Genomic DNA, 26,030 nt, shown 5'->3' with positions numbered 1-26,030 from the left:
TCCTATTTTCCCCAAACTGATGTATCAATCAGCCTGCCCTACTTATCCAAAATAAATGTACTCAAGGGGTTATGCCTTCATGAATAAATAAGACTTTTTACAATTCTCTATCTTGATCATAAATATTAACTAAGGTGTTAAGTGATTAAATCACTTAGCTAAAAAGCTGTGCTAGTCATATTAACGTAATATGAGAACGTATGATAATATGTTAACGTAAAGAATCTTATTGTTCAGACACAACCCCAAGCGCAAGTTCTAAATCTGACTCCTGCACTAAGTCCAGCTGCAGCTCAAGAGAAGAAATTCATTCTCAAACAAATTAAGCCACCCGAGTTTGATGGCAAGGAAAGGACTGTTCAAGGTGACGTTGAGTTCTGGATTGAGTCCATGGAGGACTATTTTGAGGCAACAGGAATTGCACCTGCTAACCAAGCCATGATTTCCAAACTTAAGCTAACAGGCGAAGCAAGACTTTGGTGGAAACAATGGTGCAGAGACCAAGCAATCTCGGAGGGGACAGCCACTTGGGATAAGCTTAAGGAAGCTCTGCAAGGGAGGTATCTGCCACCTGCCTACTGCACACAAAAGATGAATGAATTCTATGACTCGAAGTAGTTAGGATTATCCCTTGAAGCATATTATTTGAAGTTCGTCTCACTCCTAAAGTATGCACCCCCAATGGATATGACACAGAAGGTGTCAAAATTCTGTATTGGTTTGAATCCACCCATAAACACTCAATTGGAATCAATGCGCCCAACAGACCTACAAGATGCACTCAATCGAGCTGCTCCAATAATACAGGAGGTGCAGAACAAACCAAGGAACAACAGGATTTGGCCTTACAAGGATCAAAATAAGGACATGTCTAAGGCTCAAAGACTAAGAGAGCACAAGGTCAGAATCAGGGCCAAAGAAAGAAAGCTAGATTCAATGCTATCAACAACTTTGTTTCAACACAAAGCAATGATTGCAACCCACATTGCTTCCATTGCAACGAGCCTAGACACTTCAAGAGGGAGTGTCCCAAGCTTGGCAGAGGGCATCGCCAGGGGAAATTCCAAGGTCAAAATAGAGCCACTCATGGCCAAGGAACCATTGTTATGGCCAGAGGGAGAACCTCCAATGTTTCCACCAAGGAGCTATACAATGAAGAAGATCCATCCATGGATGTTGACATTGAGAGGGCAACGGTTCACGCTACTCATCACAAGAAGGGTCCAAATCGCCAATTCTCGGTGATTCAAAATCCATCAGAATATCAAGGTAAAAGCTTCAAAACCTTGATTGACTGTGGCAGTACACATTCCTTCATTTCACCAATCTGTGCAAAAAGATTAGTAATAGCCACAATAGATGCACCTACTTTACTTGTGGAATTCGCAAATGGTTGTGAGGTCACTTGCACTAGGCAAACTGCTAAGGTGAAATTCCTATTGGGTGGGAAGCCAACTTCTGTGAGATTCAGGGTAATGGACTTAGGTGTCCACAAATGTTTACTCAGAATGGATTGGCTAATACCCAATGATGCCCACATCTACTGTGGGAAGGGCCGAGTCTCCTTCCGCAATTCTAAAGGGGAGCTAGTCACGAATTAAGGTGAGGTTGGTAAGCCAAAAATACAGTTGGCAAAAGCAACATGGATAATAAAAGGTGTTCAAAAGGGTCTAACTGTCTATTTGATTAAGTTGAATAAGCTAGATCAAAATCAGGAATCTAGAGAAGAAGCTTCATGCTTAAAGGAATACGCAGACGTATTCCCTGAAGATCTGACGAAACTTTCTCCCCAAAGGGAAGTAGACCACAAAATCAAACTTGTGCCCCAAGAGCTCAAAGAGGCCATATAAGATGTCCATCTCAGAAGCTATCAAACTGAAAAAGCAACTCAAGCAACTGTTAGATCAATGCCACATCCATCCTAGCAGTTCACCATGGGGAGTTCCAGTGTTGTTCCAAAAGAAGAAAGATGGAACGCTTCGCCTATGCATTGACTAGAGAGGGTTGAACCAAGCAACCATAAAAAATAAATATCCCATTCCAAGAATAGATGAATTACTTGACCATCTTCAAGGGGCAAAGATCTTCTCAAAGATCTGGATATTATCAAATAAGGATCAAAGAAGAAGATATCTTGAAGACTGCATTCAGTATAAGGTATGGACACTTCAAATTCCTAGTGATGTCATTCAGGTTGACGAATGCTCTTGCTACCTTCAACAACAGGTTAATGCATGATATCTTTAGGCCCTATCTTGATGACTTCATACTCGTGCTTTTTGATGATACCCTAGTCTACTCAAAACAGAGAAAGGATCATGAACCCCAGCTTCGCATTGTTCTTGAAACAATGAGAGCACACAAGCATTATACCAAGAAGAAGAAGTGCGCATTTTTCAAGAAACAAATTGAATATATAGGATTCATTGTATCAACAGAAGGAATTTTAGTAGATCCAGCTAAGGTCAGAGACGTTTTGGAATGGCCAACACCAACTTCTGTCAAAGAAATACGTAGTTTTCTTGGGTTGATAGGGTGGTACATAATTTTCATCAAAGATTATGCTTTGATTGTAGCACCTCTGATTGATCTACTAAAGAAGCAAGTAGCAATTGTATGGTCACCTGCTGAACAGACCAGCTTTGACAAACTAAAGCAAATCTTAGCATCAACACCCATCGTGAAACTTCCTGATCTTAGTAAGGAGTTTGAAGTGGTAAAAAATGCTAGTGCACTTGCTTTAGGATGTGTACTTATGCAAGAAGGTCATCCCATAGCATATTCTTCAAGAAAATTGAAGAGCCATGAAAGGAATTATGCTACCCGCAACTTGAAGCTGTTGGCTCTCATCCATGCTCTCAAACTTTGGAGACATTACTTGCTAGGTAACAAATTTTCCTTAGTAACAGACCACAAGAGTCTTAAATGGATTTTCACCCAGAATGAGATCAATATGAGGCAATGTCGATGGATCGAAGTGCTAGAAGAATATGATTTTGAAATCAAATATAGGCCTGGAAAAGAGAATGTAGTTGTCGATGCACTCAGTCGCAAGGCATTTCTAAATTCTCTCATTTTGCAAGATCCATCAACAGCAAGGTCTCTAGCCATAAAGGTATCAATGCCAAACAACTTGATTTTTGAGCTAGCAAAAGAGGGGGCATTCATGACCCAGTCTATCAAAAAATGCTAAGGGAGATCCCCATCAAGGATCAAGACTCGAAGATAAAAACAAAGTATCAAGAATTCTCCATCAGTAATGGACTTGTCTACTTTAGGACAAGATTATGTATCCCTGCAAGCCAAACTCTTAAGCAGAAGATACTTTGGAAAGCCCATGACTCCCCTTTCTTGGGGCATCCTAGTTATGCCAAGACCCTTAACACGGTTAGGAAGAGCTATTTTTGGGAAAGGCTCAAGGGAGACGTACTCAAATATGTCACGGAATGTTTGTCTTGTCAATGCATTAAGGCAGAACATGTTAAAATGCCTGGGAAATTGCAACCACTTGGTATTCCACAAATGAAATGGGAGTTCATTAGTATGGACTTTATTGTTGGCCTACGCCAAGTTCAGGGAGGATATAACTCTATTTTGGTTGTAGTAGATATGCTCACCAAGGTCACACATCTCATCCCTGTCAAGACGAACTATAAAGCTTCAAACATCGCAAGATTATTCATCAAGGAAATATTCAAACTTCATGGGTTACCCAGAAGAATTATTAGTGATCGTGACTCTCTTTTCACATCACACTTCTGGAGGGCTATATTTGAGGCTATTGGAACTCAACTCTATTTCAGCACAGCTTACCATCCCCAAACTGATGGTCAAACAGAATGAGTCAATCAAGTCATTGAAGATATGCTTAGGGCATACTGCTGCCGTGAGCCCAAAAAGTGGATTCAATACTTACCACCACTGGTTGAGTTTTCTTACAATGCTTCTTATCAACAGAGTATTCAGATGACCCCTTTCCAAGCATTGTATGGGCATGATTGTCGTGCTCCTTTGAACTTCTCATATCCAACTTTGAGGGTAGAAGCTTCAAGGCAGATGTTGGAAGACATGGATGATCAAATCAAATCAATAAGACAAGACATTCAAGCTGCCAAGGATAGACAAAAGGCCTACGCTAACTTGAAACGGCAAGACAGATCCTTCATTGAAGGTGATATGGTCTTCATCCGTGTATTCCCTAAAAAGAGTTCACTGTCCTTGGGAGAGTACAAGAAGCTAAGTCCGAGGTATTGTGGACCTTATAAGATCATCAAGTGCCTAGGGCCTAATGCTTACAGACTACATCTGCTTGCAACTCTAAATGTTCATAATGTATTCCATGTTAGCCTATTAAAAAAGTATCTACCTAATCTGAATCATGTACTTGATGATTAGAAAATTGTAATGCCTAGCCAAGGAGTCCTTGAGCTACGACCTGATAGAATCCTAGATATTAGGGAGAGGCATTTGAGATCAAGGACCTTGAGAGAATACCTCCTCTAGTGGAAAGATTATCCTGAAGAGGATGCCACCTGGATGGATGAAAATACTCTCAACCAACAATACCCCCATATCTTCTTGAGATGAGGCCACTCAATTCCTCTAAGAGGGAGAGGATGTAGCATTTCCCCGTGCATAAGAACCACCCCCTTTAAAAAAATTTAAAATTAACTCAAAAATTTTTACCTCTCTCTCTCTCTCTCCCCGCTGATAGCATGTCGAGGAGAGAGAGACAGAGGAAGTAAGAGAGGGAGAGGGGGCATGCACCCCCAAGTGTAGGGGTGGCGGCCGTTAAACGGCCATCTCCCTCCCCCCATGAACCACCCCCTCCCCACTATATAAGGGGAGCCCCCCCTCCCCCCTGGAGGTCGTCTTCAATGCCGCCCCCTACTTTGTCTTCAACACCACGCCACCCCCTGCTCTGCTTGACACGTAGCGCCACCCCACCCCTGCTCCGCCTACATGACGCCAGGCCACTAGACTGCCGCCCTCATATCGTTGTCACCAACATTTTTGTCTTCCAAGCATGATTGAGGAGGAGAAGTCACTGTCAAGCCAACTGACAGACAGGAATAAGCTAAAGAAGCTTCTTAAGAAGCTTCCACAAAGAGCTCCTTAAGGGTGCTTCACCCGTGGATTGCATAAAGGACACAGTTTTTCTGTGAAGGGAGTTCCTTGCGGGAAGGGAGGACTACCAACTTGCAAAAATTTCAGCACACCCTCCACTTGCCCAACTTATTCCCAAGTCCCAATTGCGATGGCCCCAAAGCGCCACACAAGAGGAGCATACGTAGCAGTAAGAGGAGCACATGTAGGAGTCCCCACCCGAAGCACAAGAATCGATAATACCCCTCCTACGGATGTTCAAGTTCCATCAAATTCACCCTTTTCATTTCCACATGATATGGGTGCATTAAGTATAAATTTGCATAGGGAAAACTTAATTGCAATATTAGAACTCTTTGTCTTAAAAAGGTCATAGGAATGTTCGAAAAAGTTTTAAATTGCATGACAAGGTACTTATCATTCTCGCACCATCATGATGAAAGGTTGGTGAATTTTTTGATATATGGTTCATGTGTTAAAAGATGCACTTATGCAATAATGTCCTAGTCGCATCTCGCATATAGGTTAAATATAAATTGCAATGTTCTTGTGCATTGGAAGGTTTGCATTGGGTAATTTACATTGGTAAAGAATGAATTATGTTGTATACAATGCATTTGTGCAATAAAAATCCCGTGTGATGATTGTAATTAGGTAAATTCATAAAAGGATGTTTAATTAAAGAATAGATAGTTGCTATGGAGAGGAATAAAAGAGTTATATTGTATTTAGAATTCGCATAAGCAACTGCATTCTTATTCGTGTGACTTGTATGGGAAAAGGAAAGATTATGCTTTTATAGAATTATAAATATACATAGCATAACTTGCATGCATAAGCAACTTGAATGCATAAGGAGATGTATGAAAAGAAAAAGGGCTATATTTCATTTGATGAAAAGCATATAGGATGCAATACGCATGAAATGATAGTTACATTCAATATGAAAGATTGGTTAAGCAAAGTTAAAATGTTGATTAGTATTGCGCTTGCAGAGTTAATCCAGTGTTCTCGTACTTAGATCGTTCTATGTTGCGAGTAAGAGAGGGTACCGGGCCTTAGGACATGAATGCTAGTATTATCGACAAATGAAGGGATGTAATTCCTCAAGATAGGCACTGCTACCTATCTCGTGCAACTAGTCTGCAAGGTCATATGCTATTGCAACTAAATCATAAGATGCTACTACTATATCTTAGGCCAAGGGAGGCGAGATCTAATTACAAGTTAGATTTGTTAAGAAGTCGAGTAGTCGCCCTACTACAACTCTCTCTCTTGGGGATCGATTTGTCAAACTTATGGAATTTGTGAATTGCCAAGAAGCAAATTGACCAACTGAGCACGACGGGGTTGTCCAACATCTATTTGACTATAGTACAAGGAGGCCTAAGGTAATGATAATTGGGGTCGATAGGGTATAAACCCTAACCCAAAGAAAAAGGGGAAACAAGCAACCTAGCTTGCCAAGCCCTTGGAATCTTGTCAAGTCGCGAAAAATCTAGGATCGAATGCTGGGAGTATTCGGAAAGAAGGAATCACACCTTAGCAGTTGGTCGTACAAACGACCACAGAAATGGTCGTGATTGTACACTTAGGTACATTTTTTGAACTTATTTTCTCAAGGAACTAATTCAAGGCCAAACACTTAATGCTTCAGGTTAATAGCTTGGAGGGAGAGGCAGGTTCAGTTACCTCCGACTGCCTGCTTGGCCCTATCCAAGGGGGTTGTTAGCTGCACCGGGTACATGGACCGAACCCGCGGTGAGAGATCTCTTCGTGGGTGCTTCTTGGAGCGGGAGGACGCTTGGATGCCAAGGGAGGCTCTGGCCATAAATTCCTTGCCTTCGAATCCCGCACAAGATGCCGATGTGACTCGAGATGGGATCTTGAGGCCCGTGTACTAGTCTACGGGTGAAACTTGGAGCAGCAATCCTGATGATTGTTGGAATAGCCTTCGGGCAAGATACTTGATGTATTCCAAGACTATGATAAATAAAGATCATATATTTGAAAATGAAACTTGCTTGACATTGTTTTTTTAATGTCAGTGTCTAATTTACGTGAAGGAACCTGTGTTTAAATTGGTTAATTAAGGAAGCTACTTTTGCATGTCAAACATAATATGGTAGGTAATTAGATAACTAAGCAACTTGAGGAAAGTGCGGTGGACGTGACTTGGGTCCGTCCTACGGAAGGGTGGTCCCGGTTAGCTAGGAACTTTTCTCAAAAGACGTGATAATGAAACTGTGAAGACCTAGAGTCAGTAGAGTTAGAATCCTAATTTATGCTATTTTAGGGGAGCGGAATGGGGCTATGCCTTATGAGCAGAAAGGTTGAGCTTCGCATCCCTCTCATTTCCCATTCTCCATGAATCAAGTGCAGTATAAATCCGCTTTGACCCTGTTGTTCCTATGCAAAGTCTTTCATCTGGACCTCGATGCTAGCTACTTCCTAAAGACTTGGCTGATAGAGAATTAACAAAAAACCCTGACTTTAGGTAGGTCCTAAGTGGGAACGACTGGATACTTCCACTTCGGGGTAGACTCGGGAAGACCTAGATCGCAAACCCTGTGACATTCCTTGTGAGTGCCAGGTGGCACTTTCTATACTCTCTTCCCGATGGGTTGCTAAGACGTGTCCCACAAGTGGACAAGTGGACACGTTACAAGGCACTTTTTCCATGAGACACAAAATGCATGGGACCAATGGCTCCATCTTGCGGAGTTTTGTTACAACAATACTTACCATATGAGCATTGGAATGTCTCCTTTTGAAGCTTTATATGGCTACAAGGTACAAGTATCCTCTACATTGTTTCATGAAGATGTTAATCCACAAGCACATGAAGAGTTGGAAAAGATGGAGGCCTTTATGAAGAAATGCAAGGACAACATTCATAAAGCTCAAGAGACAATGAAGGTCTATGCGGATGGGAAAAGAAGACATGCGGAGTTTGAGGAAGATGAATGGGTATTTTTGAAGATTCCCAAGTCACGTTATGCTTCTCTTAAAGGAGGACACAACAAACTTGCTCATAGGTTTTATGGTCCTTATTGTATTGTCAAGCAAGTTGGGGATGTTGCTTATCAACTAGAATTACCTTCAAACACAAGAATCCATAATGTCTTTCATGTGTCTTAGCTTCAAAAGTATGTGGGACCTCAAATTCAAGTTCTTAAAGAACTACCTCCCTTGGATGATGATGGCTTGATCATCTATGAGCACGAGAAGATTATTGGCAAGCAAGAGAAGATTCTAAGGATTCGTATTCTTGTGGAATACCTTATCAAATGGAAGGGTTTTCCTATCGAAGAGTCTTCATGGCAACAAGCATCATATTTGGAATAATTTCCATGGCTTCAGCAGGAGGACAGTTCATAAACAGGGCTGTAAATAGCTTGTTGTATTAAATTTCTATAATGTTTTGCCCCTCTTCGCATACCCCCCTTTTATTTAGGATAATAAAATTTTTAAAATTATTCCCCTCCAGTTGCCACCAAATTGATGGTTGGGGGGGGGGGGGGGGGAGATGACGACATCGATAGGAGGAGCTGCCATAATCGAGTCGACGTCGAGGGGGAGGCCGCGGGCCTACCACCCCTCCCCAAGCACTCAACCAATCCGCTTATGACCGCCATGTAGTGCAATAGGTGATGGGTGGTGAACAGCACCACTACCACCACTCCACCTCCTCCCTATGTTTCCTCCCCCCTAAACTAGCCCTCCTCTCCCCTATATAAACCCCTCCCCAATCATAGGAAGGGGGATAGATAGGAATCCTTAAAGGGGCCCAAGACGCCGTGAAGAGCAAAAATGTTGCTAAGCTGCTGATGAGAGAGAGAGAGAGAGAGAGAGAGAGAGAGAGAGAGAGAGAGAGAGAGAGAGAGAGAGAGAGAGAGAGAGAGTATGTTCACACCTTAGAGGCCATTTAGGATTTCACGTAAGAACAAGCCAAGTCCGTCAAGGTCTGGAGCATCCTCCATAGTACACTAAGCGAACTAGACCGAGAATCGCAAGAACTACAAGGGCTACACAAGCTGCCAATGGTACTATTAGTACCTCTAGTACTTTCACAATAATCATACATTCTCAATTTCTATAATTAATTATAATTAAACTTATAAGAGGTAATTCAATCGACAACCTTAGCTAGGAATATCCCTAGTTTTTTTAGTATATACAATATTTATTCTCCTTTGAAACTTTGGACTTGTTTAAAGAGGTTTCTTTTGGATGTTTAGTTCCTATGTGGGAGTAGATTCATAGCATGAAATTCAAAGATGAATGACAAGTTTTGAAGTAGGCTATGAGTGTGCTACATTCTTATGATAGATGCTATGGGAAGCCTTTGACAACATATGATGATGTTTATGATTGTAATAACCGTAAGGATCTTCCATAATTCTATTTCTAAAAGATCATACCCAACTACTTGATACATTCATTTACTTAATGTAATTACAAAAATACAAACTTGAGGGGTAAACTCTCATCGTGCAACTCCTATTTGCGAGTGGCTCCCATGTAGTAGACCATGAAGGATGTTCACAGAGTTGGAAGGAAAATAGTTGTGCATGGGAGATGTTATTTAAGATGATTATTTATTTTACCACATGCATTGGAAAGGTCACCCAAATTGTTCACAAAAAGTCTTGCTATTAGTTCATTGGGATCTTGAAGTCATGCGTAGCTAGTACAAACAACAATCATTGGGATTAAGACTACGATGCCTCAAGATTCGTCGATAGTGACTATGCCTATCAATCCTATTCGGGGTTGGACTAGATCCAACAACAACTCTAGGGCAAGCAAAGAGCTCAAGGATTAGGAAACCCTAAGTTAAAGGAAATATTGATGCTTTGTACTTGTTAGAAAGAAGGTTCAGTTATCAATCGGAGTAAGGGATTATTAGAACTCATGTCTTGAGCAAATGTCCTAGCCGAATGGAGGAAGTGTTAAGTCATTTTTGCATAGAATTGCTTAATTCCAAGGGGGAGAGCAAACACACAATGGAAGGTTATCGCGACTATTCCCACAATGTTTGGAAAAAGGATACCATTGTTTTGTGGATTGATTAGATGACGTCCTAAATGCTTTTGCATTAAATTAATTGTGGGATGTGAACTGGATGATTATTCCAAGTGCTTGTGTTTGATGGTAAATGCATGGCGGGGTCTGTGATGACAAATTTCCATGTGGAGTAAATGAATGTTTTCTTGGAAAATGGTATTAGGCTAATTGCCTTTATTGTGCTTGGTTCTTAATTGGATTAATAAAAGGAATGATATTTTGCGCAGGTAGATCATCTTCAAGGTCATGCCGCAATTCAACCTGAGAGGGCACTGCTTGATTCATGGGTTGATTCACAGGCCAAAGGTCAAGTGGTGAAAATGCCAACCATAGAAGATGTCTCACTCCTAAGACACTTGGGGTTAGTGGAGCTCTGGACACCCCTTGTCGAATTTGGAATGAAGCTGTAGACTGTCGTGAGGCCAACGTCTAGGGTGTTGGAAGTTCCTATTCTAGATACTGGATTGAAATTATGGTGCCATGTGATTTGGACCGAGTACTTTTGTTGGACAGAAGGGATACATAATTCTCCTGTATGGGCAAGAGACAAAGATTAACTTGAAGATAAGTTAAGGAACTTGTTTGTAAAAAGGACTGCTTGTATTGTTTTCGTGTCTGTGCTATAAATTACATGAACAAACCGTGTTCCCTAAAATGCTTAATTAATGAAGCTGATTTTAAATGTCGCACATAAATGTGGGAGGACCTAATTAGGAAACTAAAGCTATCAAGGGAAGCGGGTGGAAAAAATCCACGATGGGTTCGTCCTATGGTAGGGTGGTCCTAGAGAATTGGGAGGCTTTTCACAAGGATTTATCGTCGTTTGACTTTAGGTATTGTTAAGTTAGAACCTAATTTATGTCATTTTAGGGGACCAGAGTGGGATTATGCCTTACACGTAGAGAGGTTGAGTGGCGCATCCCTTTTGTTTCCCATTCTCTTTGAACCAAGTGCGATATGGATCTATTTCAGATTGGGTATCTCTGCGCAAAGTAGGATGTCAAAAATCCGATGCTAGAATGCTCTTACGAGACCTTGTCCCTAGAAACCCATATTTTAGGTCGATCCTAATGGCTTTTGCCGTGAATGTTTCGTTGCGAGGTGGACTCGGGAAAGCCTCGGTGACAAACCCCGAAATGTCCCCTAGGAGTGTCAGGTGGCGACACTTAGATTCATTTCTTGATAGATTGCTAAAACGTGCTTGGACAATTGATAGGCCGGCACGTTACAATTTCTGTGAAAAAGTAAATTGTCTTATTGGCATCAAAATTCGATTTTGAAGGCATGGATGGTTACTACATGTTGTCCTCTACATTTCTATATCTCGCACATGGAAATCAGTCACTTCTAGCTCAAGATATGGCCCAATTTTGTACTACATCCTGTTTTGGATAGTTTAAAGCAATCTGTTCCATTTATGTGGTCCATCTTCATCAACTTCTTTGATCTTCATCAACATGAAGCTTTATTTTAGCATGATTACAAATGCTTCAAGCTATCTTTGTAATCATCCTTGTAATTTGTTCCCAATTCAACTTTGAGGACAAAGCTCTTTTAGGCCAAGATGGCTTTTAATAAAGCATAAGTCACCTTAGTCTAGAATAGGCTAGGGTTAAATATAAAAGGTAGATATGTAACTTGTGAGGGATATTTTTGGTCATTTCAAGCAATACATGCTTTGAGGTTCCTTCCTCCCACCAACTAAGAGAGTGCATGCTCTTCGCTACCAAGATATGGGGTGCATACCATGTCCCACCGTGACATGAGGTGAGTATTCATATTGCTAGGGAGAACCAGAGCCTACAACAAGCAATGTCTGTCATTGAAGATGCTACGCAGGCTACACACGTGCAAAATATGGAGTTACAATCTAAAGTTATGGACTTAGAGAAGGAGAATCGAAGCATAAAGAGGAAGCTCACAAAAAATTTGGAGATTGGGCCCACTTTAAAAACTAAAGAAGCACATGAGCGCATCCGATTAGTTAAACCAATTCACCAATTAACCAAAGGAAGTGGATAACATCATAGATGGATATATGCGGATATATGCTCAATCTGCTACAATGAGAAATATGTTTCCTCATGTAGAGAATGATACTATTGTCAAAGTCCTAAGTAAGGATATGGTCAAAAATGCATTGGAAAATCATAACTTTTGGGACATTGTAGATGGTGTCGCAAGTGAATATCTTAGGGATGTGAGCAACTTGTTTATAGCTACAAATGCTTAGGGATTATGTGAGAAGGTGGGAATGAGTTGTGAGTCATATAGTATGCTCTATCAACAATTAGATACAGGATTTAAGCAACTCTTCAAAACTAAGCGAGTAATGCCTTTGCCAAAACCATTTCACGTGAAGAAGGCTCAAAAACAACTAGATGAGAAAGTTTTAGAACTAATTTTGAGCCAACGCATCTAGAAAATACACACATATTGAAGTATGGTTCCAAAGAAGTTGCATTTGTATTGAATGCATCCAACAACTTTGTATTGGATATATGTAGGGTTCAGATTGGTATGGTCAAGTTCTACAATATATCTATGGAAGAATATAGAGGCCAGCTTAAGTTTGTCCTCAAACTTGATGAGAGTGAGATTATTAAGGGGGGAAAACTTGAACGTGTGAGTATAACACTTATGAATCAAGCATTGGATCCCAACATCAATGAAAACCATCCTTTATACTTCAGTGTACAGTTAGAGAATGAAATATGGTGGCTTGCAGCATTTGAAGTACCAAAGGAGGACCATGAAGTTCCTAAAGTTTTTTTTAACCTCACTAATATGACCAGTGTTATTCAATAGCAAAATAATGGAGAAATTTTACACATTGAGGGGTTTGGGGACTATCAAGTTGAATGGCATCTTGTAGGTGATTTAAAAACATTGAAGTGTATGTTTGGTTTATCAAATGCAACTAATACAAGATTTTCATGCATATATTGTATGCAAAATAGGAAGAAAGGATAAGATGGAAAGAAAGAATGGCTTGCCAAGGCAGGACAACAAGCCACTCCAACACATGATAAAAAAGTCATGAGAAATGGAATGCCAATTCCAGTGGATTCAAACTGGCACCCTATTTCGAAAATACCACTAATAATGGTTCACTTTTGCACATTACATTGTTTGGTTAGAATAATTGAGAAGCTATTATATGAATATATATGCTTTTCATACAAGGTGGAGCCTGTTTTAGAAGCTAATGCTACATGCAAGAAGGTATAGCGAGTCCTCTCTGAAGTTGGATTGCGTGAAGGCCAAGTAAAAATAAAAAAGGAAGAGAAAAAATCCCGAAAAAGAGTAGAAATATCCATTGTAAACCATACTTTGGTGGACCCAAGGCTAGGAAGTTTATATCTCCACCTCGAGATGAGGAAGGCAATATACTTGTAAAACAACTAGAGAAGTATGAAGCATGGAAAAAGTTGCACCTTGTTGTTCCGGATTGGAGCAATGGGGGATGAACGAGAATTGCAAAGGCAAAAGTGTGGATACACCTAGATAGATTAGGAGCTCTCTTATAAAATTTGAGGTTTAGGGATGGTGATGCCAATACATTTAAAGAGACAGATGCTAAATTTCATAAGTCCATGGTGGAGGGATGGACTACAAACTGTATAACACACTACATGGTCAGTATTGTCACCATTACAAAAAAAATCATGATTTCAAATTAGTTCGTATTTCTAATCTCTCTTCTTGTGCAACATATACTTAAAGCACATGGTCCATACTTTGGAAATCAAGGAAGTTTGGCAGTATGGCCAACTCAAGCTATGGAACAATCTCATTGGAAAGCTCGCTGTGCTTTTCAAAAGGCATCTGGTCATGGAGGTGGCATCAATGATTCCAATTCTATGAGGCAATCATTACAATAGTGGTATAGGAGATTAGAGATACGATACGAGGAAAAAGAAAAGAAGTCCAAAACCTCTCAAGCAGAAATATAAGTAGGGCAATGTATGAAGTGAGAAAAGTAAGATATGAAAACAACACAGCTAGACAATGCCATGCAGAATGGTTGGCAACCCAAGATAGAGATGGCAAGAAATGGAGACCTACATAAAGATAATACTTTTGATGCATTTAGAGTCTGTCATGAAGGAAAATACAACATTAATATTTGCACCTTGGATTAATTCCAGCCTTTGTAAATGTAACCCTAGCCTATGTGTACATGTGTGAACAGCCCTTAAGTTTGGAAAGAGGGTTAGAATAAAAAGGGACTAGAGGCCAAAGGCAAGACATCTTTTGATCATTCAATAATCTTGGCTTTACCATTTCTTGGAGTTAGCTTCTTCTTAGCCTATGAAGCACTCAGCCATGGCCGTCATGTATTCTTGAATCCCCAACCATTAATACATGATGAGGATGTCTTGGTGCAATAGATTTGTTAATTCTTTGTTATAGCTTAGTTAATTTTCAATTTCAGTTAGATTTCATTCCATGGTTGATTGCTTTCATTACATTGGTATCAGAGTAGTAGCTTAGATCCTTGCAGAAGTCATTTTCAAGTACTAGATTCAGTTTCCTAGGCTAGGGAGAGCAAACCATAGTTAGGAATTTGAGTGATAGGACTTGACAGGACATGAAGGCTTCAAACCGGAGTTACATGTGAAGGTCTGCTACAAACAGGGATGAAGATGGTGATTCTTGGCATTATTAATGGAAGAAATGGAGGGATCCAGCCAAAATAGCAGGACGTGATCAAGATTTGAGCCAAAAATTGGGCTAAGTGGACAAACTAATGGTTACAGGACACTTTAACTGTGGTTACTTTTGAGAAGGAAGGGTTTCTTCTTCTCTTTCCTCATTCCTTCAAGCTTCCCTACAAACTGCCATGGACATTTCTTCTCAGATCTTTTTCCCATGACCTCTACTGCTCAAATGGCTTATGTAAGAATGTTGTATGGGTCTTGAGCTACCTATTGAATACCTATATGCTTCATGTTCACCTCGTTTTCATCACGTGCTGTAAGAGGACGTGTTGCAGCAGTTTGCGCTGTTTTTACAACCCCCCCCCTCTTGATCAACAAAACGTGAGGCAATGGGAGGTTATACTCTTCATAGGATGATCAAATGGAGTGCAACTATGGAGTATACATCATCTTCTACTTGATCTTTCACCCTTTTTGAAGATGGGAGCTTTCTCAAACCCTAGGTATGGAGCTTTATGACAATTTTGGACAGCACTAAAATTTCTCAAATTTCTTCATCAAGATCAAAGGGGTTTTGCTCTATTATACTCCCTGAGGCTTCTACATACTTCCTAGTACCAACATTGATTGATCTTGAAGCTTGAAGCTTTGATGGAGCATGGATATGGAGATTGCAAATCCTATGCATAACAGTTTGGGACAGTATCAAAGATTCCTGAAATTTTTGAAGCAAATCATGGAGCTTTTGTGGGCAAAGCATCTCTGAAGATTCCTCAACCATTTCCCCTCAAGAATCCATCAACATTGGACCGACATTGAAGGAGATTGAAGCCAATGGAGGTCTAGGTATTCAATGGACAGCATGAAGCTTTTATGCCATTAAATTTTGGCATTCCCTCTCAAATTTCGGGATCTCTTAGACACATTGAAGCCTTCTCTATTACCTATTGCAACCTACTTCAAGTAGAGAAGGTAATCGGTCTTCATCAACCCTCATTTGGAGCATTCATGGAGTCATGGAGCTTTCATGGGATTAATGAAGCTGAAGCTTACCAAGGAAGGGATTATTCTTGAAGATTGAAGATCTCTTGGACTGATTTTAGAAGGATCATCAAGCTCAACTCATCTATGTCAAGCATTATGGATTGAAGGTCATTCCATCAACAATACTCTTCTCCAATCAATCAAATGAGGTACTCTAATCACTCTTAATTTCTCTTTGCATCCAATTGCTGATCTCATTTCCAATTGTTGAAGAGAAATAAGAGGATTAATGAAGCTTTCATTCATAGCTTAATGCATTACATGAAGCCTATAGGTTATGTCAGTCATTGTCTTTACTAAACCTCTTCAATTTACTGAAATGGCCATCTCTAAATGTCTCAAACTCTTCCATAATGAATGAGCATTACCCATCTACTTTCATTCACTGAAATCAGTAATTTCTTGAGCTTCATTACTCAATCTTTATTGCCTAACCCTGACATGAAATTGATTGCCTATTTTGCCTCTTGATCATAAGAAAATCATTACCCAATTGGTAAGTGAGAAAATCTTTGTAAGCAGTGAGTCACTGCTAAGGTAAATACCTCTCTATTTCTCATTTACATTTCAGCCTTTTCAATTCCAATCTTGCATATCATGAAAAGGACAAATGAAAGGCAATTGTATTTCCTTCCTATTCCATGCATATCATACTGATTTTTAGAGCTAGAATTCACTTGCCATGTACTTGCCCACGAGGAAAAGTGGATGCTGGGTGAGTCGGTAGGACAAAAGAGAGGTGACCCTCCCCTACCGACGAGGACCCTGAAGGGGAGCGCAACCCGACCCGAGAGGGAACTTTGCAAACCCCTCGGGTATCGGATCCCACGTATTTTCAAGTTTAGGTGCAGGTACAAATCTCAAAGGGGCAGTGAGTTCTTGAGATATTGGCAAATGTATGGTACTCATGAATGTATGGCAAATATATGAAGACATATGGCTATAGTAAAATGTATGCATCCTATGGTAAAGACACTATGGTTCAGCATTAAAGTTTGGGACACAGTATGTATGCATACCCTCATTAAAGATTGCAGTCTACAGAGTATGTAACAAGTATGTAGACCTCTGTAGCAAGAGTATGTAACAAGCATTAAAGTTTGGGACAGAGTATGTATGCATTATGGATAGCAAAATCCTTATGCACAAGGGCATGGAAATAATGAATATCCTAGGCAAGGACCTTTTGGAAATTCTTTTGGGCCACAACACCATAGTGGGCAGTAGCACCATAATGGACAACCTCCTCAATACGAGAGAGAGTACAAGGAGAAAATAATTATATCAAACTTCAAGGGAGAGAACCCTTCACCCACGGAGTTGGAGGAGTGGTTTGACAAGTTAGAGATGTATTTTTCCCTTTACCCAAGGCCCGAGAATTCCAAAGTAAAATTTGCAACCCTTCATCTAGAAGGCTATGCTCACACTTGGTGGAGATATATGGCGAGGATGGGACATGACTTCTTGTCTTGGGATGCATTGAAAAATGCTATGATTGAAGTCTTTGTTTCCCCTATTGAAAAAGAGTGGTTAGAGAAGAAGTGGTATGCACTTGAGCAACGTGGTCTCTCGGTTAGAGAGTACTCAAATCAGTTTTTGAACCTTTCGATGTATGTTCATGGGGTCTCCGATAGTGCCAAGTTGAATAAATACATATTTGGTTTGGAACCTATTCTTTCTTCCGAAGTTGGAGCCATGAATCCTACATCCCTACAAGCTGCCATTCAATTGGCTGAACGTTATGGGCAGAAATACAAGGGTTTTCAGCCAAAAACAGGGCATTCTTTTTAGCCTACGCAATTCCCAAGGACATCAGGCTATTATGGGCATGCTAAAACTGATTTTCAGCATATTGGGAAGCCATCAAATACTTCCAGCAATACCTACAGCAAGATACCCACTTTTCCTACTGTTTTTGGGTCAAAACAAAGCAGTAATTTTAGACCTAATGCTGAAAATAGATTTGATGGAAAGAGGACTGATATAAGTGCCAAAACTTCAGCCCCTACTCAAGGCAAACATGTATCGAATGACAAGCTCAAAGATATGTATGCTAAAGGACTATGCTACAAATGTGGAGAGAAATGGTCACCCGATCATAAGTCCAAATGCAAGGCCAAAAATATGAAGATTAGCATGATCATCGAGGATGATTCCGATGTTGAATCTATTGAAGGAAGCTTGGCTCAGCTTGATGTCACAACAACACAAGAAGAGGCGCATGAAAATGAAGAGAATGTCCATGATGAGTTCTATGATCCAATGGATGGGTTTCCTTTCGACCCGGGCGGTCATTATTTGGATGATTCATGGACCGATTTACATCCATTGCTATGTGCCATATCAAGTGATGCATGGAGTGGTTCAAGAGGGGATAATACCCTATGCCTTAAAGGTCAAATCAAGGGAAGGACCGCTCATATACTCATTGATACGGGAAGTACACATAGCTTCATTAATGCTAAGTCACTCAATGGGCTGAAATTGAATACGCATGAAATGCCTACATCACTCAAAATCCAAGTGACAAATGGAAATTTTGAGAAGAGCAATCAATGCTGTCCAAATGTACCTATCACCCTTTCCCCATTTGCACTACATCGATGAGCCTAATTGCATTAGAAATGGGTCCCATTGATATAATACTTGGTTGCAACTGGCTGAAATCTTTGGGCAGATTTACCATGGATCTCAACAACATGGAAATGGAGTTTAAATGGTGTGGACAACAAGTAACACTACATGGAGTTGAAAAGAAAAGAATGGAGATGATCAGCCCTAAGAAGGTTAAGAAAGAGATAAATGCAAAGGCATGTATGTTCACCATTCTTCTTTCCAAGATTGAAGAGGATCAGCTCTCTTCTCCTACCAACAATATGGATCCATGTCTTTGTAAATTGTTGAAAGAATATGATGATATTTTTCAGCCACCTACCTCTCTTCCTCCCAAAAGAGAAGTGGATCATCCCATTGACTTGCTGCCCAATACAAAGCCCATCAACAAACCACCATATCGCCTCTCCAAAGTGGAAAGAGAAGAGGTAGAACGCCAAGTCAAAGAGCTTTTGGAAATGGGTCTCATTAAGGCAAGCCAATCACCTTTTGCTTCTCCAGTCCTTCTTGTGAAGAAGAAAGATGGCTCCTTTCGAATGTGCATTGATTACCGCGATCTCAACAAGGTCACTATCAAGAATAGGTATCCAATATCTAGAATAGATGATCTCTTAGATGAATTGAAGGATGCCAAGGTGTTCTCCAAAATTGACTTGAGATCGGGATATCATCAAATACGCATGAAGGAAGGGGATGAATTTAAAATAGCCTTCAGGACGGAGAGGGTCTTTACCAGTTTATGGTTATGCCTTTTGGGTTATCAAATGCTGCAGCCACATTCCAGTCTCTCATGAATAAGATACTTCAGCCATTGCTCTTTAAAACAGTTTTGGTATTCTTTGATGACATTTTGATCTATAGCAAGAATAAAGAAAACCATTTGCAGCACGTAAAAGAGGTCTTTGACATATTGAGGATACACAAACTGTTTGCCAAGGCCACTAAATGCTCTTTTATGACAAAGGAAGTTGAGTACTTGGGTCATATAGTGGGAGAAGATGGAATCAAAGTGGATCCTAAGAAGGTTCAATGCGTCAAAGAATGGCCTACGCCAACCAATGCCACTTCATTAAGAGGTTTCCTTGGTTTGTCATCCTTTTACCAACGGTTTATGAAGAACTATGCTCATGTTGCAGCTCCTCTTACCGATCGGCTAAAAAAGGAGGCATTCTTCTGGGATGAGATCGCTAACAAGAGCTTTAATGAGCTGAAGCAATTGCTTGTTTCAGCACCCATACTAGTTTGCCCTGACTTCTCCAAGACTGTTACCATTTATGCAAATGCCAGTGGTAGAGGTTTGGGAGCAGTTTTGGTACAGGAGCATGGTGTCATTGCATTTGAGAGCAGAAAATTTGATGACAAAGAGAGAGAGATGCATGTTTATGAGCAGGAGATGCTTGCTATCTTACATGCAATCAAGAAATGGCACCACTACCTCTATGGGACACACTTCAAAGTCAAAAGCGATCATAGGGTCTTGAGATATTTTCTCTCGCAGCCCAATCTTTCTCCCAAGCAAAAGAGATGGTTGGCCACTTTGTAATCATATGATTTTGAAATATCATACATGGCTGGCAAGGATAATGTGGTGGCTGATGCGTTATCAAGAATGTGGGCATGCAGTCTATCTACTATGTCTACCATCTATAAGGATTGGATTGAAGACATTCAAGAGGAATATGTGCTTGATGAGCATGCTGCCCATATTTTACAGAAATTACAGCAAGGGTGTGATGCTGAATTTCCTAATTTTAAAGTGCAAAATGGCCTCTTATGGTTTAAGGGTAAAGTGTATTTGATTCCCAGCAGTAAATTCAAGCTGAAGGTGCTTCAAGAGATGCATTCATCTCCAATGGCTGGTCACTTGGGCCTTTTCAAGACGTTTGATAGAGTTCATCAAAGCTTCTATTGGAAAGGTCTATGGAAAGATGTTAAAGAGTATGTATCTTAGTGCTTGGAGTGTTAGCAAAATAAGGATTCCACTCTATTAACAGCCGGCTTACTTCAGCCTTTACCCATACCTACGGGCAAATGGACAGATATTTCCATGGATTTCATAACGGGATTGCCTACTACCAGTCATGGATGGAACAGTATCTATGTGATAGTTGATAGATTGACCAAATCAACCCACTTTATCCCAACTAAAGTCCAATATTCAGCAAGGCAAGTCGCCGAGCAATTTATGGAAGGTGTGTTCAAACTACATGGTATGCCTATGAGAATAGTATCAGACCGTGATTCAAAGTTTATGGGCAACTTCTGGAAAAGTCTATTCTCATCTATGGGTACTTTCCTCACTCCTAACACGGCCTATCACCCTCAGACTGATGGGCAAACGGAGAGAGTCAATCATTGGGTGGAAGTATACCTTAGGCATTATTGTCATGACACACAAGCTTCATGGGATCGTTGGATCCACCTTGCTGAATTTTGCTATAATAACACGCATCACATGAGCATTGGGATGTCTTCGTTTGAAGCTCTTTATGGGTATAAAGTCCAACTTCCATCAGTTTTATTCCATGAAGACATCAACCCACAAGCAAAGGAAGAGTTGGAAAGAATGGAGTTGCTCATGAGGCAATGCAAGGACAGCATAAGGAAAGCACAAGAGGTAATGAAGATCTATGCAGATGAGAAAAGAAGACATTTAGACTTCAAGGTTGGAGATTGGGTATTTCTCAAAGTGCCCAAGACGCATTATGCTTCATTAAAGGGTGGGAACAATAAGCTTGCTCATAGGTTTTATGGGCCATACTTGATCTTGGACAAAATTGGAGAGCTTGCTTATAAACTTCAGCTACCATCTTCTACTAGAATACATGATGTATTCCATGTTTCACAGCTGAAGAAGTGTGTTGGGCCCGATGTACAAGTATTGGAAGAGTTACCACAATTGGATGAGGCAGGACTGATCATATATGAACCTGAAAGCATTATTGGAAAGAGAGAGAAAGTTCTCAGAAATCGTACTCTCATTGAGTATCTCATTAAGTGGAAGAATTTGCCCATTGAAGAGTCTTCTTGGCAACCATCCACTTATGTCAGTAACTTTCCTTGGTTATTACAGGATGATATATGATGCAGTATGCAGTGACTGTGCAGAGACAGCTTGCTGTATGAAATTTTTGCAGACAATAAAACTATCCTGACTTCATTAAAATTTGATTTTAATATTATGGGGTGATGCTTGGGAGTGTATACTTCGTTTCTACACCTCATACGCCTCATTTGGACCAATATATCAAAAGTTATGGCAGTTTTAGTGAATCAGCCCTGTTTGGACAGTAGCCAGTTTTCTCACAGTTTGGCAAGCAAAAATGTCTTCTTCTCATCGACAGTGCTTTCTTATCACTTGGAAGATGAATGGGCATGATTACTATCATCCTTGACTTGGATTTAGTCCATTACTTCTTGGTTTTGAGGACAAAACCATCTTCAGGACGGGATGGTTTGTCATGAAGGAAAATACAACATTAATATTTGCACCTTGGATTAATTCCAGCCTTTGTAAATTTAACCCTAGCCTATGTGTACATGTGTGAACAGCCCTTAAGTTTGGAAAGGGGGTTAGAATAAAAAGGGACTAGAGGCCAAAGGCAAGACATCTTTTGAACATTCAAAAATCTTGGCTTTACCATTTCTTGGAGTTAGCTTCTTCTTAGCCTATGAAGCACTCAGCCATGGCCGTCATGTATTCTTGAATCCCCAACCATTAATACATGATGAGGATGTCTTGGTGCAATAGATTTGTTAATTCTTTGTTGTAGCTTAGTTAATTTTCAATTTCAGTTAGATTTCATTCCATGGTTGATTGCTTTCATTACAGAGTCCATGAGAGAGCATAGGTACCCAAGATATGACACATCCATACTCCTATCTTTAATATGGGATGTCTTTCAAATTTTGTTTAAAATTTTGAAGGTTTGTCACTATGTTTTTCAAAGTCAATTTTGAACAATGTTTTTTAATTTTAAAGTTCATTTACACCACAGTAAGTTTAAAAGTTTTGTACTTAAGTCAAGTATCTCCTTTCATTTTTTCCCATTACTCTTTGCTCTACCCTCCACCTTTCTATCATTCATTATCACAACCATGGCACATTCCAAGCTTTCTATCAAGAAGGCACTTGTAAGAGCAAGAGCTCAACACTCTTTCGAATCTAGTGAGCGTACTATGAGTGACAAAGGTCCCTTGATGGCCGACAATAATGGCCCTACTGTAGCTAATAATGGTGGTGCTACTGTGTCCAACAATGGTGGCCCTAGTGTGGTCAATAATGATGGTTTGCCATTGTCCAGAAATGGTGGTCCACGTGCTCCAGTTGCTCCACCTCCCACTACTGCTCCAGCTAGTAATACACATCCTCCAAACACATAAGAAGTGAAGATGGAGACCATGCACAGCTACGCTATGTGAGATAAGGAAATTCCAGAAGAGTGCCAACTTGATTATTCCTAAGGCACAATTCTCTAGGTTGGTCCGAGAAATAATGCAAGATGTGTAGTTAGGGCATCATCACAAATTCTTTTCAAGGAACCAGGAGACAAGGACTGTGGGGCGATTGTTAAGCCAAGCCTTGCTTGCTCTCTAAGAAGCAGCTGAAAGTTACTTGATTGATCTAATGGGTGATTCTCAAGTTTTAGCCATTCATGCCGGATGTATCACTATTAAGCCCATAGATATGGTTCTTGTTCGTAGGATCTGCAACAACAAGGATGCATTTAATCTTAATGTCAACAATATGCTTTGAGAAGCTACCTTATAATTGGATCTATGTTTTTAGCTCAGGTTTGGTTGTAGATTGTAAGAAGCTTAGTTTTGGTTTATCTTTCTAGTAGACCTTCAAGTATTTGATAGTAGTGGTTTACAAAATGGAGCTAAATTTTGCCTAGCTCTAATTGTACTTGGTGCAATGCACCATCTATCGTGTATTTCATGGATTCGTAATGCCAAATTTGATATTTGATATTCTATTTTGCCATGATTTGCATTGTGTGTATTTCCAAGTTTCTAATTTTGAAAGTAGTTATGTTAAGGATAAATTCAATGCGCAATCACATACACATCAATGATCAGTTGCACATGGGCCGATGCACTATATCTTTATTGTATTTAGCGATTTGTGATATTCCATTTGACCCATGACTTATTTTTTGTGAAATTTTAAGTTTCCAATATTTCACATAGTTTGATTGACAACACATTTAATATTCAGTTGCACACACCTGGTGCGATGGTGAGTTTTTTTGTTATCAGTGAAGTATTATCCAGTTAATGGATTTTCAAAAAATTATTGCACCGTCAATTTTTTATAAATTGAAATCTAGTGAAACCTCACCCACATGTTGGGCATAATAAAAACTCATGGATATTAAAAAATTAGCCCCATTAGAACTCTCTGGGACACTTGTTCGGAGGCTCGTGTCTAGAGCCCTAAATCTGGGGATTCATGGCCCCAGATGCTAGCCTCCGGGGGACAGGTGTCCTAGAGACTTCTGATGAACCGAAAAAAATAATTCGTAATTGATGTACCCTAGAGGAGTCCACATGTAAAATTTCATATCAATCAGATCACTGGTCATATTTTTCCAAAACATGGATACATTAATTCAGGTTTAAGGGTTTTTTGAAAGTTTGGCTATAAGTTTAAAGTTTCATCTCATTTTGCACATTTTACTTTTGAGTTTTGGGTTTTCTCTCCTAGAAGACATGGCACGCACCAAGTAAGTGGCTTGGAGACACTCCCCCTAGAAATCCTATGCAGAGGCCACCTCCCCTAGCTCCACCACCACCACGCCAGCATTGCAAGCATCGATGGAATCTAGGCACAGTGGCTCTTTGTGAGATCTGCCATTACCAGAAGACCACACACCTCCTAATACCAAAGGCTCCATTCTAAAAGCTAGTGCATGAGATTATGGATGGCATACTTATTAAGAATAGCAGGAGGCACTTCCCAGATGGAACACACTTGCAACAACCCAAGCACTGGACTGCCCAAGCCCTCCTTACACTACAGGAAGCTGCCAAAGCTTACTTCATCGACTTGTTCGAAGACTCGGTCTATGCAACAGTACATGCAAGGAGAGTCACTAGCACCATAGGGATTTGCGGATAGTGAGGTTCTTCTAGTGATGGAAGGATAGTCCTCGTGGAGATCAACAATGATAGGGGTGTACTACCAAAACATATACGGAATGTAGCTTCCAAAGAGATTTTTCAAAACCTTGGTTGTAATGGATCCCATGTAAAATGTTATGAATATGAATACAAATTTTTTGGAGTGTCTTGTTTTTGTTTATTTACTCATTATTTGTTTTATTTATGTCTTTGAGTTATCGTTACATGCGTTTGAACGAATACATGTTGTGCACGAAATCGATAAAGCAATACGTATTAAATTTAAGGTATGAATCATGTTGCATATAAATTTGATAAATAAACGTAATATTCAAGTAAGAAACAATAATAAACTATGCGTATAACAAACTACATTGCACACAAATCCAACAAATATAGGTTTTCATTACTTTAGGAGAAGATTACTAGGAAATATGTTAGCTCTTAATGTTCTAATATAATATTAGAGGGTAATTAGTCATGGGATTTTTCAACTTGTAGGAATCGGCGCATGGCAAGGTCCAGACCTCCACTAGAATTACCAGCAGCAGTGTCTTTTCTTGCACTCCTTTTCTTGGTAGATTTCCTTTTCTGCATAGATCACGCAGACATCAGATCATGAGAGAGAGAGAGAGAGAGAGAGAGAGAGAGAGAGAGAGACCTGTGAGTGGATGGAGCTGATATGGCGCTTGTAAATGGACATGGCCAGGGTCGAAATACTGTTTGCGCCACCAGCAGACGCAGTACTCCTTTGGGCTAAAACCTTCTCCATCAGCTCTCTATCCTGGACCGGTACAATAAAATCGTGTTACGATAGTATTGACGACAGCTTGGTGATGGTATATGAAAATGTCTACCTACTATATGCTGACATATCCTTTCTGATGTTCAGATACTGATCAGGATTTCAAAAAAGGTCGAGGCTAGCACCATTTTCACAGCATGGTGCAGGTGTTGCTCCAGCTGGAACTGCAAGAGGTCCGCCTCAGCTTCATCCATCACTTCTTCTCAGAAGCGAGTGCTGACAAGCGCGCTGTTCAGATATAACAGAGGCCGTAGCGGAGAGAGAGAGAGAGAGAGAGTGTGTGTGTGTGTGTGTGTGTGAGCCCTGCAACAAGTCGTAACCAATTTATCAACCGCGAATGTTGCTTTTGCAGCGAATATTACAAGGAACGATATAGTCGTGACCAGCAGCAGATCTCATCGTAACGTGCAGCACTCCTCAGTAGCTGGAGGTTAAACGCAAGGAAGTGCAATATATTGGAGCTGTAACGTTCGCCGCACCACGCAAGTTCGGGCTTCTCATCGCGTAACGTATTAACGGTCCAAGTTTAAACCCCACATAGGCGGATGCATCTTAGAATGATATGTAAGTCTCCGTTCACACTTCTAAAGTTAAATGTGTAG

At 40.3% G+C, this 26,030-nt stretch overlaps 1 protein-coding gene across 1 annotated transcript; it reads right to left on the bottom strand.

Annotated features, from left to right (window-relative positions):
* Nucleotides 1–24,986: 24,986 nt before the first annotated feature.
* LOC148018415 (uncharacterized) lies at nucleotides 24,987–25,750 on the bottom strand. The gene is made up of 3 exons (XM_087662288.1): nucleotides 25,554–25,750; nucleotides 25,285–25,407; nucleotides 24,987–25,214 (listed from the first exon to the last, which is right to left on the bottom strand). Exons 1-3 carry the CDS (start codon nucleotides 25,620–25,622, stop codon nucleotides 25,098–25,100), a joined length of 309 nt encoding a protein of 102 aa, XP_087518414.1. The 5' UTR covers nucleotides 25,623–25,750; the 3' UTR covers nucleotides 24,987–25,097.
* Between the last annotated feature and the right edge of the window lie 280 nt (nucleotides 25,751–26,030).

Source organism: Lygodium microphyllum, chromosome 21 (genome assembly GCF_053477565.2).
Source record: "Lygodium microphyllum isolate KBCC chromosome 21, Lygodium_microphyllum_v1.1.10, whole genome shotgun sequence".
NCBI classification, from domain to species: Eukaryota; Viridiplantae; Streptophyta; class Polypodiopsida; order Schizaeales; family Lygodiaceae; genus Lygodium; species Lygodium microphyllum.
Note: the sequence above shows the minus strand (reverse complement) of the source record. Positions and strands in the feature narration are given on the sequence as shown.

Coding starts and splice junctions, on each gene's coding strand:
- LOC148018415 (XM_087662288.1), bottom strand. CDS start 25,622: ATGGATGAAGCTGAGGCGGACCTCTTGCAGTTCCAGCTGGAGCAACAC. Junction 25,408..25,553: donor TGCACCATGCTGTGAAAATG/GTGCTAGCCTCG, acceptor GTACCGGTCCAG/GATAGAGAGCTGATGGAGAA. Junction 25,215..25,284: donor TCAGCTCCATCCACTCACAG/GTCTCTCTCTCT, acceptor TGATCTATGCAG/AAAAGGAAATCTACCAAGAA.